At 50.6% G+C, this 15479-nt stretch overlaps 1 protein-coding gene across 1 annotated transcript; it reads left to right on the plus strand.

Moving 5' to 3' along the window:
- The first annotated feature begins 6069 nt into the window (after positions 1 to 6069).
- On the plus strand, positions 6070 to 7158 carry LOC104537212 (galactoside 3(4)-L-fucosyltransferase-like). Its single transcript, XM_010180030.1, has one exon. The coding sequence runs from the start codon at positions 6070 to 6072 to the stop codon at positions 7156 to 7158; it is 1089 nt and encodes a 362-aa protein (XP_010178332.1).
- Positions 7159 to 15479: the final 8321 nt, after the last annotated feature.

Here is a 15479-nt window from a genome sequence, read left to right on the forward strand (position 1 = left end):
TCCAAGCCCGGTATGGGATGGGTTTGTGTGAGACAGAAGAAATGTTTCTAAACAAGCAAACTGTCTGTTGGCAGCTCTCAGATCGCATGTGCACTAGGAATGAACACTTTTAAAAATCAGACACCAGGGACGTTTCTATGTTCCCAAGTGGCTTTTGTTCTAATTAAGTATCCAGGTCTGTCTGTTTGGACTGTTTGTACCACGATGGATTTCGGAGGTGTTACTATTTGCAGTTGCTGAAATCCTACTCTGATGCTATCACATGCTGATTACTAAATGCTGAGAAATGTAGGATCTTGGCTCTTGATCTGGGAAAGAAGCTTGATGATTTCAAGGAATGGGCAGGATAGGGACGGGTGGGAGGAGCAGCACACCATGTGTTGGGCTGCTACTGAATCAGGGAAGGGAGCATAAATTCTTACAATGAACATAGCTGTTTGCTGAATTTATGCACTTGGCCATGCTGGAAACACATAGAGTCTCTGATTCCCAAAGCTGATAGCGAAAAAATAACTTGTTTCCTCCTTAGAAGAACTCTGGAGCCTTTCAGTGCTGTGTGTGAATGTGGCCTGGGCAAGCAGGGCCATTAGTGCTGGCATCCCTGTGGCGTGGTTCAGCTCTGGGTGCAGCACAAGCAATTGTTGTGTTTTTTGTTCTCTAGAAGAAAATAGCGTGTTCTTGGGAATACAAACAGTTCGCAACCTTCCTGCGCCGCTCCCTGCCACTCCTCTGGAGACTGGAGCCTGTGGGCAGCAGCAATGGGGCTGCCTGGCCTGGGCTGCCCCCCAGGGAGTTGGACACATGCCAAAGGGTGGTGTTGCCCTCTGAGAAGAGCTGTGGGCCCGGCAAATGTGCAGGACTGGTGATACAACATAGATAAAGCAAAACCATGGGACAGGCTGGGAAGAGTCAGTGGTAATGAGGTTTGGCCTCCCCAGGGAGGCAGATGGCTAAGGGGATGCAGGGTCTGGCAGATTGCTGGTGCTCCCATCCCTGTCTCCCTGCTGACATTAAAGGGCTTTGGATCAGGCACTGATACATTTGTTCTTGATGACTCCATCTTTCTGTTCTGCTGTTACTAGGCTGGGCCATGAGTTTGGTCTAGCCTAGAAGACCAAGAAACCTTTGCTGGATGCCAGCCAAGGCATGTGGTTGTACGGTGAGACACAAACAATGTGCTCAGCATCTCAGGACCTGTTGTACATTTGGGGGTTGGTCCCCTCTCATCTCCCTGGTCCTCCTCCCTCATGCTGGAAACCCACATGAGAAATTCAGCAGAGTGTCTATTGATGCTGCTTTTATGTCTGTGTAGACAAAAAGGCTCAGGGTGATAGAAGGAAGCATAAACAGTCATTGTGTTTGGACAAGATCTACCCATCCTACTCACTGAAGCACAGCTATGTGTTTAGGACTACCACTGGATCCATGCGAGTATTTACCTATTGATGATCATCTCCCAAAACATGTTTGTTCCAGGAAAACTGGGAGGTGAGCACCAAGAGATGAGCATGGAGCAGTTGGAGACTATGGCTGTTGAGTGCCCTGGGCAGAGCTCCCTGGTGAGTCTTCACAGAGGAATTCCGCATTCCTCCCACTGCTTTGCTTGCTCTTTGCAGTCTGTCCAGAGTGACTGGAGCAGGCAAACATAGAGTTGTTCCCTTGCAGACTCTGCAGATGCTTTTCAAAGGAATTGGAGGTACATAGAGATCTTTTTTCCAGTTAATTTTAATGCAAGATTAAACACCTTGATATTAGCAGAGATCTATTGCTGACAGGGCTATGAGACATGTGCCCTGTCCTCTTGGAGTCTCATGTCTTTTCTTGGGACAAGCTGTCTGATTAGAGAAATGCTTCCAAGAACTCAACCCCCAGCTGTAGCCCTGGACTACGGCTTTTCCTCATGTGCTACATCTTCAATGGGAAATTAAGTGGAGCCGGGGCACAGGTCTAAACTCTGTCCCATTGTCAGCTGTACTGCACACACCTTGGTACAATTTTACCCCATGCCAAACAGCATCTAGATATGGTCCAAAGATAGCCCAGGGCAGGAACTGTTCCCAGCAAAAAGCCTGGATGCGGCTGCAGTTGACTGAGAAGCAGTAGGAAGTAGGAATGGGAGTCAAGCTGTGTCCCTTGGCCTCAGGGATAGGAACTAGTCTCTGGCCCATTTATTTAGTTTATTAGTCTTTTTGCAAACCCATCACTGTGGATTATCAGTTGTGGACCAATTGTGCTTGGTGAGCCCTTTGAAGGCAAATGGTCTCAGCTGCCAGCATCCCTGGGTGAGCGACATTTGCCCTGTTGGCACAGGGAGCTCAGTCCTTGCATTTCCCTGTTCTCACCTAGGTGAGAGCTCAGCATCCAAAGCTCCTCGCTGGTTTAGCAAGGGCAGTAACCAGGAAGCTTCTCCAAAGCACAGCATTATTTGTCTCCAGATGTAGGGATTACTGAGACTATTAATCATATAACAATAAGTCTTCATGTCAACCATGTTTGGTCCTGCCAAGTCTATTGGCTGAACGGCCACTTTGTTCTGTCCATCCTACAGCCTCATATCACCTTTTGGACTAAGTTATCTGTCACATATGCCACTCAGAACAGTTCTTAATCCACAGTTTTGTGACTGTTTTCCATGGCTTCTCCACACTTGCTCATTTGTTTAATTTACCCCTGCTGAGCTTAAGTTCCTTATGGTCCTGGCTTTCAGGGGTACAAAAGTCTTAAATTTTCCACCTGCCTGAAGCCTCTTACCTGGTGCTACAGGATCCTTCAACTCGGGGATTCCCATGGTGCTGGGAAACTCAAATCCTCTTTCTCCTCCACAGTCTTGAGTAAAATCTCATCTGGGGACATCTGGGAACACAGGGCCTTCATTTCTGCTGCTGGCTGCAGAGCTCATGGATCCGCAGCAGGAAAGGTGGCTGTGTCTGAACTCCACGACTGCATCTACCCTTGTAGGACAAGTCTTCTAAGGCTAACCAGTGTGTCTGGGCCATGTTCATGTTACAGAAATTCTTTTGCCATCAAGGAGTGGTCACATGCAGACTACTTGTAGGGAATGGTTTTTTGCCCTGGTAACGCCTAAATTGAGACCAGGTCACATCTGGCATAGTGTTAGCTGGATCATGCCAAAGCTTGGCCATGGACCATTCAAAATTTCAGCCTCCAGGTGAATTAAATCCAGAGCCTGTGCCCTCATACTGTTTAAGTTACTAATATAGGTGTGGAATTGTAGGCAGAGCAGTTGGGTGGCTGGTACCTTCTCAGGCCCAGGTGAGGAGCTGGGAGCCCTCAGGCTGCCTGGGTCAGCCCGGGGTGAGCAAACCATGAGTAATGGCCCCTATCCCTCATTCTGTGGTACATTTTTTGCTCTCACCTGTGCTGGAGTGCTCCCAGGTCTGCAGGAGGCACTTGGATAAACTTCAGGTGACCTCCAGCTCTGTTCCCAGGAAACACGCACCTGCTGGTAGAAGGCCTGGAAATGTAAACTCTTCCACCTGGTATTGCCTATTTAGAATACCTGTGCTCACCCAAAACACCCTGAACCTGTATTAAAACTTTCTATGTGAATTTAATTCCAGACCAACAATCCATCCTTACAGCTGAAAGTATTTAAGCCTGATAATAACACATAATGGCTTTTTTATATCCCAGCCAAGTGCAGCCAAGCTCGATGCCAAATCAATTAACTCTGACCATAGCAAGCAAACAACCTCTTCATGTCCACAGATCGTGATGTACAATGCCTATTCACCTGGCTTGGAGTCACTCCAAAGCACTATCTGTGGCACTGGATACAGGAGGGATCCCCAGACAGTCTTGTTCATCTGCTCTGAAGCTCATGGTGATTGCTGAAGTTACCAATTCCAAGATGTGCTTTAGCTCAAGATCCTGGAAAGGTGAACAGGAGATGTGGCCTGGTGTGGCCATGAAGCTGTGCCATGAAGTCCGTTAGCTGGCAAGGGGACTTGCAGACCTGATGCCTACACCTCCACTACATGCCAGCTTTGCCCAGCCTTCCCAGACAGAACTGTTCTCCTGCAATGCAAGGTGGAGAAGGTATCACAAGTGAATCCTGTGGGTTGAGACTGGGAAAGGAAGCAAACCAGTGCATGTGCAGACCTGCTTTCAATGGTAAGGTGTGCTTTGACCACAAGCAACGTGTGGGCTGCTTTATTTGACTGTTCCTTAATTCATCAAAGAGGAATCTCTCCTGGCTTTATTACAGCTTTTATTATTGGGTGTCATGTTTCTGGTGGCAGTGACTGACACACGCAGCTTGAGACACAGAGGAACACCTATAACACATCTCTGATCCCTCCCTGCATCTGCAGGACATCTTTCTTCTCCTCTTTTTCTGGACGTGTCATCCACTTCAGTGCTCATCTTCACAGCACACTTTCCCACCAGGACCAAGGCTGGAGGTGAGTTGCAACAGTCTTTTCTTTTTTCAGTAGTTAATGGAGAAGGAACCTGACTTGGGCAGTAAGAGAGACACTTGGGTACAGGAGGGCACCTGCAGTCATCTGTTTTCACCTCTGATTGCATTGCTTCCCTCTGTACTTTCCTATTGTGTCTGTCAGTGTTGTAGGTATCACTGATACACAAGATAAGAGGTGACAACCACTAGCTCCTGCTGGAAATCCTGTCGCTGGGGGGAATCTTACAGCTACTTGTAAGACCATGGTGGAGTGCAGGCTGGTGCTATATAGGTTTTCTTGTCCTTAGGGCAATGTTGGCATGCAATCAAGACTGTCCTGTTAGACTATCCTGATTACTGCAAAAGCAGCAAAACCTGGGCTTTGGGACACAGACAGCAGCCCCATGCTTTTAGAAACCACAGCAAGTGGCTCAGTAAAAGCAGTGGGGTGTTGCAGACCTGAAAGACTGTGGCTATCATCTAGCACAGAGGAGCAGCCAGCGGGATGCTGGTGGTAAACATGCTGGTGGTGGTGGTGCTGTGATGGAGGCAGTCAGGAGCTGCAGTGCTCCTGTTCTAGCAGTGCTCAGAAGGCTGTGGCTACTGTTCACAGGACACTGAAGCATAACACACAAATGAGGCCATTAATTACTACAGATAAGCTGTTTTGAAATAGTGATGTCAGCAACTGAAAGTCAAGGAAACACAGCCTGCACACCAGGGTGGTTATAAATAATAATATAGACATAACTATACATATATAGAAGAATATATAAAGCCAGTGTAGTTATATCTAAATAGATATATTTATACATATTTGTACACCCCTTTATGTATAATTCTATATATTGTATATATTTTTACATGTGAGCATTTCCCAGTCCAAAGGAGCAGGCAGCCAATCACAGAGCTGCTTCCTGGTCCAAAGAAGTGGGCAGCCAATCACAAGGTTGCCCGAGAATATGTGCGGAATGACACTGTGAGAAGTGGGGGCCTCCCCTCGTGGGAGGACATAGGAGTACTATTCTGGTGTGCTTCAGGCTACATTGGTAGAGTCCTGCCAGCCAATCACAGGGCTGCTTGAGAATACGTGGGAATGACGGAGTCAAGAAATGGCAGTGAGCCAATCACAGAGCAGTATGATGTCTTAAAAAGCAGGCGGCTCCCTGTCCTGAAACGGTGACCAAACCAAAATGGCAGGCCTGGTAGGTAGAGGAAAGGCGTGGCCGGTCCTGTCAGCCAATCAGAACAGAGCACATGAGCGGAGGTCGCAGGCCTCCCCGTGATGGCGCAGGCCACCGCGTGTCCTGAGGACCCCGCCATGGGCTGCTCGTTGCTCTTGTGGGAAATGAGGGTTGGGAAGAACGGGGTGGCAAGGAAAGGTGGTGGTGATGGCAGGAAGCCTGGGGCCTGCAGAGGGGCGGCTGTGCCCTGTGGGTGAGTGTGCATGTAAGCGCCTTGTGTGTGGCGCTCTGGAGGTGACCTTTCTTTCCCCAAAGAGGTGGCTGGAGGTGAATGTACTTCAGCTCTTCACACCGAAGCCTCCATATGTACCTCCCTGCCAAACTGTCTATCCAGAGCCACTTCCCTGCTGGGTCTGTGTGCACCCATCACTTGGTGTCCTGTCTGTGGTGTTTGCAGATCCAGTCATGGAGTTCGTGGAAGGGAAGATGATCTCCTGCAAGAAACTCCTCATCTTCCTGCTCTTCAGCCTCATCTTCAGCTCCTGCCTCTTTGTTTCTTTTCATCAGTTCAGGCCTTCTGAGCCAGACTGTTACAATTTCAGTCCCTCTGCACCAACAGCCCATGCTAGAAATACCAGCAGCCCACCAAAGGGTGGACGTGGGCTGACCATCCTGCTGTGGAAGTGGCCCTTTGGGCAGCACTTTAAATTCATAAACTGCTCGGAGCTTTACAGCACCCCAGATTGCCACTTCACTGTCAGCCGTAGGTGGTCCCAAAAGGCTGATGCTGTGATTATACATCACAGGGATGTGTGTGGGGACCCAGGGCGCCTGGCCCAGCTCCCCAGACACCCGTCTCAGCATTGGATCTGGTTCAACCTGGAGTCTCCAAGTCACTCACCAAACTTAGGTGCCATGGACAACCTCTTCAACCTGACCATGTCTTACCGCAGGGACTCAGACATCTTCACCCCCTATGGGGAGCTGCAGCTCCTTGGCCAGCCCCAGCTCCTCAGCATCCCACCCAAGACCAAGCTGGTGGCCTGGGTAGTCAGCAACTGGATAGTGGGCTCCCATCGGGTGAAGTACTACCAGGAGTTGAAGAAACACATTGATGTGGATGTCTTTGGGAAGCATCACTTGCCCCTGCCCTGCGACAAGCTCCTCCCCACTGTATCCCAATACAGCTTCTACCTCGCTTTTGAGAACTCAGAGCATGAAGACTACATCACTGAGAAGCTCTGGAGGAACGCCTTGTCCTCTGGCACCGTCCCCATTGTGTTGGGGCCTCCTCGAGAAAACTATGAGCGCTTCTTGCCCCCTGACTCCTTCATCCACGTCGATGACTTCGCCAGTGCTGGGGACCTGGCACAGTACCTGTGGGAGCTGAGCAAGGACACCGAGCGATACCAGCGCTACTTCCAGTGGCGCAAGTGGTTGAAACCTGTGGTGGGGGCCAACTGGTCCCTGCACGTCTGCAAAGCTTGTCGCTTCTTGCAGACGATGGAGGCCAGGTACCAGGTTGTGCCCGATCTGTCCAAGTGGTTTGTGTAACTGCTGTTTGCTCTGCTCTCTGCTGCACTGCAATCTTTTTGTCCTTGCTGGTGGGCTGTAATTTCACGGGATGATTGAACTTGATGGAAATGGAGGGACAAGAGGAGCTTTGAAGCGAGCAAGGACAAGGAAGCAATTAGGTGTTTGTATGTCTTAGTTTTACTGGTGAATAGACTGTCAGGTAGAGTAGTACATAATTTTTTTGCTGATCTGTTTGTTACCGAACAACTTGTTATGCTGGCTGCAGCTTGGTCTTTGGAGAAGTTCACCTTCAGCCTCTGCAAACAATTTTGGATCAGTTCCACAGGCTGGAGAGTCAAAGCAAGTGGCCAAGAGGGGAAGGCAAAATAGCAATGGCGATAATAAACCCATTTCAGGGACTTCATACAGTGCAAAGCTGCAGCTTTAAGAGACAGCCATGCCATGAGGCTGCGGAGGCCCCATTCTGCCCTTGCTCTGCCATGGAGTCTCCCTGACTGCCTTTGGGTGCTGCATCGAGATGCTAAACAGGCATCAAACTGCTCACTTTATTTTACAAGGCTGTTCTTTGAACAGGTTAGGAAGACAATGTGGGTTTGGGGAAGGGTCTGACAGCAGCAGATTGGTGCAGGTAAGGTGGTGGGTGCCAAGGATGCCCCCAAAAGAACTGAAAGTTTGCCTGCAGCACCATGTGGCAAGGAGATGCTCAGGACCAGCACGTGATGAGCAACCTCCTCCTCTGTGCCTTGAACATCGCAACTTCTGGCGCTGGCTGATGCCCCTAGGCCACATGTTTAAAAAACAGTGAATAATCGGCCTTCGCTGAGCTTCCCATTGCTGTTCAGGTCATATCACTGGAAACTGTTTCCTTTTCAGGTTGCTGAAAGCCTTCGAGAGGGCAACCAAAATATGAATTTCAATTCCACGAAAGCATTCATGGGCAGACCAAGGAGCTTGCACCCAGCCAGGCGTAAGCCATGGTCCTTGAGGGGGGGACGTGGGGTTGGCAGGACAAAATGTCACATTAAACCTTCCCCTCCGCTAAACAGCATCTTGGTGTGGCTGTGGCCTCGGACTGGGATGGCTGTGGGGAGCTCCACACAGGCTGATTTCATTAGGGGATGGGAAAGCTGACACCGCGTTTGGGAAACACTGTAAGGGGGGAGACTTCACCGAGGGAAACATCTGGATGGCTGTGCCATGGGGCCCGGGGCTGGAAGCCTGCACTGAGAAGTCCCAGTCCCCCTTCTTCCAAAACATCAGTGCTGGGGTTTGCAGCCCCCTTGTCCAAGGGGTTCCCCCTCCACACCCAGCTGGGTGATACCAGTATGAGGGGCTGCTTCAGGACCTTGCAGAGATGTGAAAACACCCCATTTACCCTCAAATCACCCATCTTTTTAACCAAAGGTGGCAGGAGGCTGGCTGAAGTGTTCCAGCGGATGTTTTTGGGCAGAGATGGTCCAAAAAGGTGAGTTTTACAGGGGTATTTTCTCAGGAGGCTCAGGAAAGCTGGAAATCATTGAGTTTACAAGGTTGATGCAGGCAGCTTCACACACCCCGCAGGACAAACCCGGTGATGATGAAGCTCTGGAGCCTGCACAGCTCCAGCTGCTGTGTTTTCAGAATCTGGGGGTATCGGAGCCTTTCCCCTTCCCCAGATGCAAAGCATGGCTGACCCCAAGCTCTGCCTCTCCTCTTGGCTCCCCTCTGGCCCCACTGTCTCTGCAGAGCAGAAGTCTGACACTGCTCCAAAACCTCTATTTTTAACATTATTATTATCTCCCTGGTTTCCCGCAAGGCCGGGGGGGACATGGGGCCATTAAAAACTTGGTTTTCTCCAGGGTTGTCCAGTGCCATCCAGCTCCCTCCTTGACTGGTGGCAAACCCCCAGCAGCAGCTGAAGCAACGAATATTGTCATTCCGAGGCTTCATATGGAGACATTGGGAGAGAAATCACAAACTCCACGCTCTTCTCTTCACTTTTATTTTGTGTTTTCCAGTTTGAAGTGGGGCTGGGTTTATTTTCCCGTGGTTTTTCTTACGAGGAAGTAATTTGGAGAAGCCCAGACTGAGCGGTGGGATTGACCATTCTCAGCATCCCACTTCCTGCCTTTTACTTTTTTCCATTTAAAAATTAACAAACAAATACAAAATATCATTTGAGAGCTGGGTTTTTTAAGCTGAGGCTTTAAAGCAAGCACCACCCGCTGAAAATCTCCCATTTACACTAAGGAAGGTGACAACATGCACCTCATCTCCAAGAAATCACACCCAAAACCATCCCTGGCCCCAGCCCTGAAGCACGTCCTGGCTTCACACTGGTGCCTGCAAACATACTTTTTTTCCTTCTTTTTATTTAACGCTCTTGGAGGAGTCAGATTTTCCAAGCAGCCCTCTCCAGTTTGCTCATTAAAACTTCACTTTGTCCTCTTTTTGTCCTTTAAATTTTTAATTTATTTTTGGGCAGGTTGGCAGCAGGATCGCAGCCTTTCGTAGCCGCTGGCACACACATGCACACACGCGCGCGCACGCGCACACACACACACACACACACACACACCCCCCCGTATAGATTTATGAGTCTCCAAAGATGCTTCATAAAATATTTACAAAGTGGAGCTTCCAGCGCGAATGTTGGCCTCGACCACGGGCCGGCCGTGGCTGTCAGGCCTCTGGGTGGCATGAGCAGGGAACATAAACAGACCTTTTTTTCCATTCCCAAAAAAACACCATAAACCTTGCTGGTTCTAAAGCATTTTAGCTCCTTTTTTTTTTCTCTTTCTCCAGTTGTTCCTTGCTCTCCGGTGCCAACCTTGGCAGAGCAGCGGGGCGAATCATTGGCTTCCCTCGATATGTGATGTTTCGCAAACAAATGCAGGAACTTGTGCCCAATCTCGCCATGGGCATTAGACCATTTCATCCTATTTTTAAGTGAAAAAAATCAATTAGAAATAATCTTTTTCGGGACAGACTGGGATGGAGGGTAGTGCTTTTAAAGGAGAGGGATGCAGGCATTTCCCTGCATCAGGGACACAGATGCTTTGCGTGGTGAAATGCCCTAATGTGTGTTAAATGGGGATAATGTGACTTAAGACAGGGTAATAGGTGTTAATTGGGGGTAATGAGTGTTCAGTGGGGTTCATGTGGGTTAAAGGAGGGGGGGGTGATGTGCATTAACTGGCCATAACATGGGTTGTCTGGAAGATGGTGTTAAAGTGGGCTTAAATGGGGCCAATGCACATTTAAAGGGGTCAAGGTCTGCAAGATGGGGTTAAAATGGGCTAAAATGGGGCTTAGTCAGCAGGTCCTGAGCCACCAGCCCAGTCCTGGGCCACCAGCCCAGTCCTGGGCCACTAGCCCTCCCTTGCCACTGCTGCTGTCCCCCATGGAGCAACTGGAAACCAGTATCAGGGCGAAGGCGCTGGGGGGGGCCTGGTGCTGTGGCCACACTGGTGCCACCACCGCCGTCCTCCACAGCTTTGAAATGCGTTTGGGTCCTGAACTTGGCCGAGCTTTCAAATTACAACATTTCACCCAAAATATTCACTGCTATAACCACCCTAAGGAGAGCACCACAGGCCCAGCCAGCGCCTGCTGCTGCCTTTGAGATGTTTTCCCTATAAAATAAAATACGAGTCTAACCTCAGCGCTGCTTCCAGAAGAGCAACTGAGTCTTTTTTCTGGCTGACCTTATCAAAATCTTGGTTTTTTTTCTTTTTCTTTTTACTTTCTTTTTAATTTTTTTTAATGGGATTTTGCCAGAATTACCATGTCTTTGGGCCAACCCAACTGGAAGCTCCTTTACAAGAAGCAGGCAAAGATGATTATTTCTGTGGCTAAACCAGCCCAGCAACGACCCAGCCTTGGTAGCGTCTCCAATCGCTGTTATGCAAAACAAATATATATATATATGTATATATATATATATATAAAAAATACAGTTTTAGAGCAGATGACAAAGAAAGAAATGGTGCTGTTTGCAGGTGTGCATGAAACTTTTTGCAGGAAACTGGAAAATAAAGCCAAGCTCCTTCCATCTTTCAGCCTTCTCTGCTCTCCCAGAAGAAAAAAAAGCCAAATTTCCCATTTCCTTGCCCGTCCCCATGCTGGGGCCACAACATCTCTCCCACTGTTTACCCACAGGCAGCAGTGACAGAAGATAACCAGCGAGAAATCAACATACTCCTCCTTTTATTTTCACTTGGTCATGAGTATGTAACAGCGTCACACCCGAGTTTATGTCTGTTTAAAAAAAATAACATCATACTGCATTTCCCCCCCCCAACGTTCAGAATAAATGGTAAAAATGTAATAAATGTAAACTGCACTTGGCACCGTTCGGATCAATAAATAAATTTTAAAAAAAAAGAGAGAGAGAAAGAACGCATTACGTAGATGGCACACTATGGTATCTAAATAAATAACATAAGTTACTTTGAATAAATAGCGAGTATCTAAAATATAGATGCATTGCATCAACTTCTGCAGATGGTCGGGCAGCCCCGACAATACCGGAATGGGTTTATGCAGATGGTGCTGAGCGGAGCCGCGCGCTGGGCCGTGCGCTCCCACCCTCCTCCCGCTGACGGCACTGAAACGTCGCCTTTTTCTCCTTTTTTTTCCTTTTGTTTTTCCTTTTTTCCCCCCTCCTCTTGGGCCTCAAGTTTGAGGCTGTGCCTTGTTTAACCGAGAACGAAACCATGTGGCAGCCCTATTTCTGATGGGAAAAAATAACTTGTCTTGATAAATCAGGGAAGTGATTTCTTCCCAGCGAGGTTCTGGACCGGTTTAAATAACGTTCCCTTTGCCAGCGAGTGGAAACGATGACGGAGGAGTCCTTTCCCCCTCAGACACCAAATGGGGAGGGAGCCCAAATGGGAGCCCACCCGACGCGAGGCCGGAACCGAGGCTGCCTCCGACGTTACACAAACACGTATGGAGCTGTGTGAAATAAACCACGACAAAACGGCCCATAATTCAGTGCCAGGGAGCCGGGATAACACAACACTCGTATTTCGCGCTGTCACAACCACCAGAAGAGGTTGAAACGGCTCCTCCTGCTTCCACATCTCCTGAGTTTTCAACCGCCCGGGGAGCGACACCGCTGCCAATGGCAAAGCCACAGCAACAGACAGGGGAGCTGCAAAAACCCAACCTCCCCCCCGACAGATGTTGCACGTGGTTTAATATTCTTAACAATAAATAACGCATGGGATGATGAGGAAGGAGCCAGATGAGATTTTTTTGCTACAGCTTTGGGCAGGGAATTTTCCATCCGTTATTTTTTGCCCTTGTCGACATTCTTCCGGACAGCTCCAGCGCCTCTTCAGCAGCGAGGGCTGTAGAAATGGAAAGCGTTAAGGAAATTTCAGCTTTGCCATTGCAACCACATTTCCATGCCACAGACCATCCACAGGACGGCACGGCTTGAGTGATGGCACAGCTCAAATGATGCTCGAAATGTGGAGCCAAAGGAGCTTTGCGCTGAAAACGGGCCCTGAGCGAGACACATGGAAGAAGATGTGTGAGGAAACGCCATCCCCAGCGAACACCGAGACCCGGGCAGGGAGTTCTGTGGTTGTAAATCCCAGCTGCAACCCAGCTGCACCCAAAAAAATTAAAAAGCAGCAGTGCGCTCAGCTGCCACGGTGGCAGTGGGAGACGTCAGGCGCTTCCCTTGCACCTCTGCTCAGGGTGGAAGGGAAAGAAAAAAAGAGGAAAAAAAAAGGTTAATTGGAGCTATTCACGTTGGTTTGTAACACATGCATTGCATTGGGGGTTTTTACCGCAGCAGGCCTGTGTTTTGGGGGTCACAAGCTGGTTTTGCACTGTGGGAGGGTTCTGCAGCTGGAAGGCACGAGAGCAGCTCTGGGTGCCTGAGGCCCCCTGGCTCCCCACTGCTCCCAGCGAGCCCTGGCAAGAGGAGGGTCTGCTCTGCTGGGGGGGGGCATCACCCACTCACGCTGCAATCCCAGCACTCTAAATCCCCAGATATTGCAAAAATAATTTCTCAACAGCCCCTTGGGGAAACGCAACAGCTCCAACCTCTTCCTGCTCCTCCTCAGGCTCTGGGGAGCTCAAGTGGACACAACTCTGGGAACCGTGGCTGCATATCCTCCTCTTGCTGGTTCTGCGCTGCTTCCCCAACACCTCACCTTGCTTTATTGCCCTCATGCCTCTTTTTTTTTTTTACTGGAGGCTTCTGCAACAAAAATAATTTTAGTTTTATAGCAGTGAGAACTGGAAAGCACCCAAAGCCCTTGAGAGTGCAGTTATTATTAGATTTGGGTGCGCGGGGTTGGGTTTTTTGAAAGCCAAGAGAGAGCCGCTCATCTGCCATGAGCGCAGCGCGGATCCTGCTGCGGGCTGCTGTCCCCATCCTGCTCCCATGTACATCCCCCACCTGCTTTGGGTCCTCTTTTCTGTTTCCATCCAAACTCAGGGGTGCAAACAGGCTGCAAGGCTGTTTTGGGAGCTCTGTGCACCTGCACCGTGGCTCAAGTTTGTGGGGTGTCGGCAGTGTTTGCACCCCAGGGTGCGGGGTCGCTCTCACAGCTTGACCAGCACCTGCGATGCCCCGTGGGTGCCTCTCGTATCCCACAAGGGGAAAACGCGGTGTTACAGAGTGCAGGCTGCTGTGCTGGGGCCAGCCCTGCTGAGGGATGGTGTTTACGTTGCTGCACTGCGGCCTGGCTCTGCTCAGACAAGAGCCAAACCGCCCCCCCCCCCAAAAAAAAACCCCAAGCCCACAAGCCTGGCCCTTTGCAGGGGTCGGGAGGCAATGCAGGGGATGATGAGCTCTCTCCCAGCCCAAACCGAGCCATCCCATCCCAGGGGATGCTGACCTGCTCCCCAAAATCCTGCAGCAGCCATCGGCTGTAGCGGTCGCCTCTCCAAGCACATTGCATTGCTGCAGTGCCGGGATGGACGTGCACGGCGTTTTTAAAATTAATTTTCCCCGTTCAGCTGGAGCAAGGAGCTGTGCTCGGGGGGTGGCAAGCGCAGTGTTTTCCCTAGCGCTGGTTAATGCCCAGGACATGACACCAATATTCTCCTTCTGTTTATGATTTGCTTTTTCTGGGAAGAGGGCCAAGGGGAGAAAACCCATCAATCCCAGGCAACAAATATAGCCTGCCCGGAGAATGCAAAAGTCTGCGGTCTCATTTATTTCTCCGCAGAGTAAACAAGAGTGACACCGCTGTAAATGCGAACTGGAGCCAAACCCCAGGCCTGAGAACCCTCTCCTGCACGACTGAAGTCCCACTGAGGCGATGGGCACGACTCAGGGGACACAGGTCCGGATTTAGGGTGATGCAGGATCACAGATGCTCCTGCCCATGTCCCAAAGAGGGTGGTGAGTGCCACGGCCTGGCTGGTGGCCTGGTGCGGCTCTGTCCCCCCATGGTGGTGGCCGGTGTCCAGCCCAGCTGCCCATGGGGGAGCATAGGAGGTTAATCCAGTTACTTCAGATTATCGCCAGGTTTAAGAAGAAAAGCTCAGGGCTGCAGGCAGTGAGGCAATGGCAAAGGGGGCATGAGCGGCCATGGGGAGTGGAGCCAAAGCCTCTCCCCTGAGCATAAAGCACTGTTGGGGCATCTCTGCCCCTAGACATGGGGATTTGGGGCACCAAATCATACACAGCAGCGCAGGGACCCCAGCACAGCAGCCATGAAACCCTGGCAAACCCCAACACAGGGCAGCTACAGCCTGCGGGGCTCAGGGGCACCCACAGCCACCTGACGCACGCCGCGCCTGTGACACAGCCCGTAACACGCACCACGCGCACAGCACACCTTGTCTGCCCGTCAATCGTTCACCCAACAACTCCATACACGAACACACGGCACACTCCACACCCGTCACCTCTGTTGCAGGTTGCTGGGGACACCCCCTCTGTAACACCCCCTCTGCAACAACCCCAACGTTACTGCTGCTAATGCAACCTGTATGTGTGACATGTAACGCACTCCGTGCACCCCAAGGGTACAACATGCCCTGTGCATGTTGTGCACCCACTGTCACCCTCCTAGGGGGGGCTGATGGGGACCCTCGGCCACCCCCAGCAAGGACAACAACTGCAAGCAGCCATCACCGCCCCAACAACCGCAGCAGCACTGCCAGCCACATCTCTGGTCCTGTGCAGCTAGTGCAGGCTGTGCGAGCGGGACAGCAACGTCGAGGGATGCACCGGTGGCTCAGTCTCTCCTCCTCCAGCCGGAGATGGGGGTCCATCCCTCGCCTGCTGCCGCAGTCCCTGGTCCCTCTGCCTGGTGGCCAGTGGGGTTTCGGGGCCAGGGCAACTCCTCTCCCGCCTGCTCCTCCCTGGGGGGTATTCTGGACCT

Source organism: Mesitornis unicolor, unplaced genomic scaffold (genome assembly GCF_000695765.1).
Source record: "Mesitornis unicolor isolate BGI_N332 unplaced genomic scaffold, ASM69576v1 scaffold4190, whole genome shotgun sequence".
Lineage (NCBI taxonomy): Eukaryota > Metazoa > Chordata > Aves > Mesitornithiformes > Mesitornithidae > Mesitornis > Mesitornis unicolor.

What these genes read in the sequence shown, in the direction of transcription:
- LOC104537212 (XM_010180030.1), top strand. Translation starts at nt 6,070, where the DNA reads ATGGAGTTCGTGGAAGGGAAGATGATCTCCTGCAAGAAACTCCTCATC.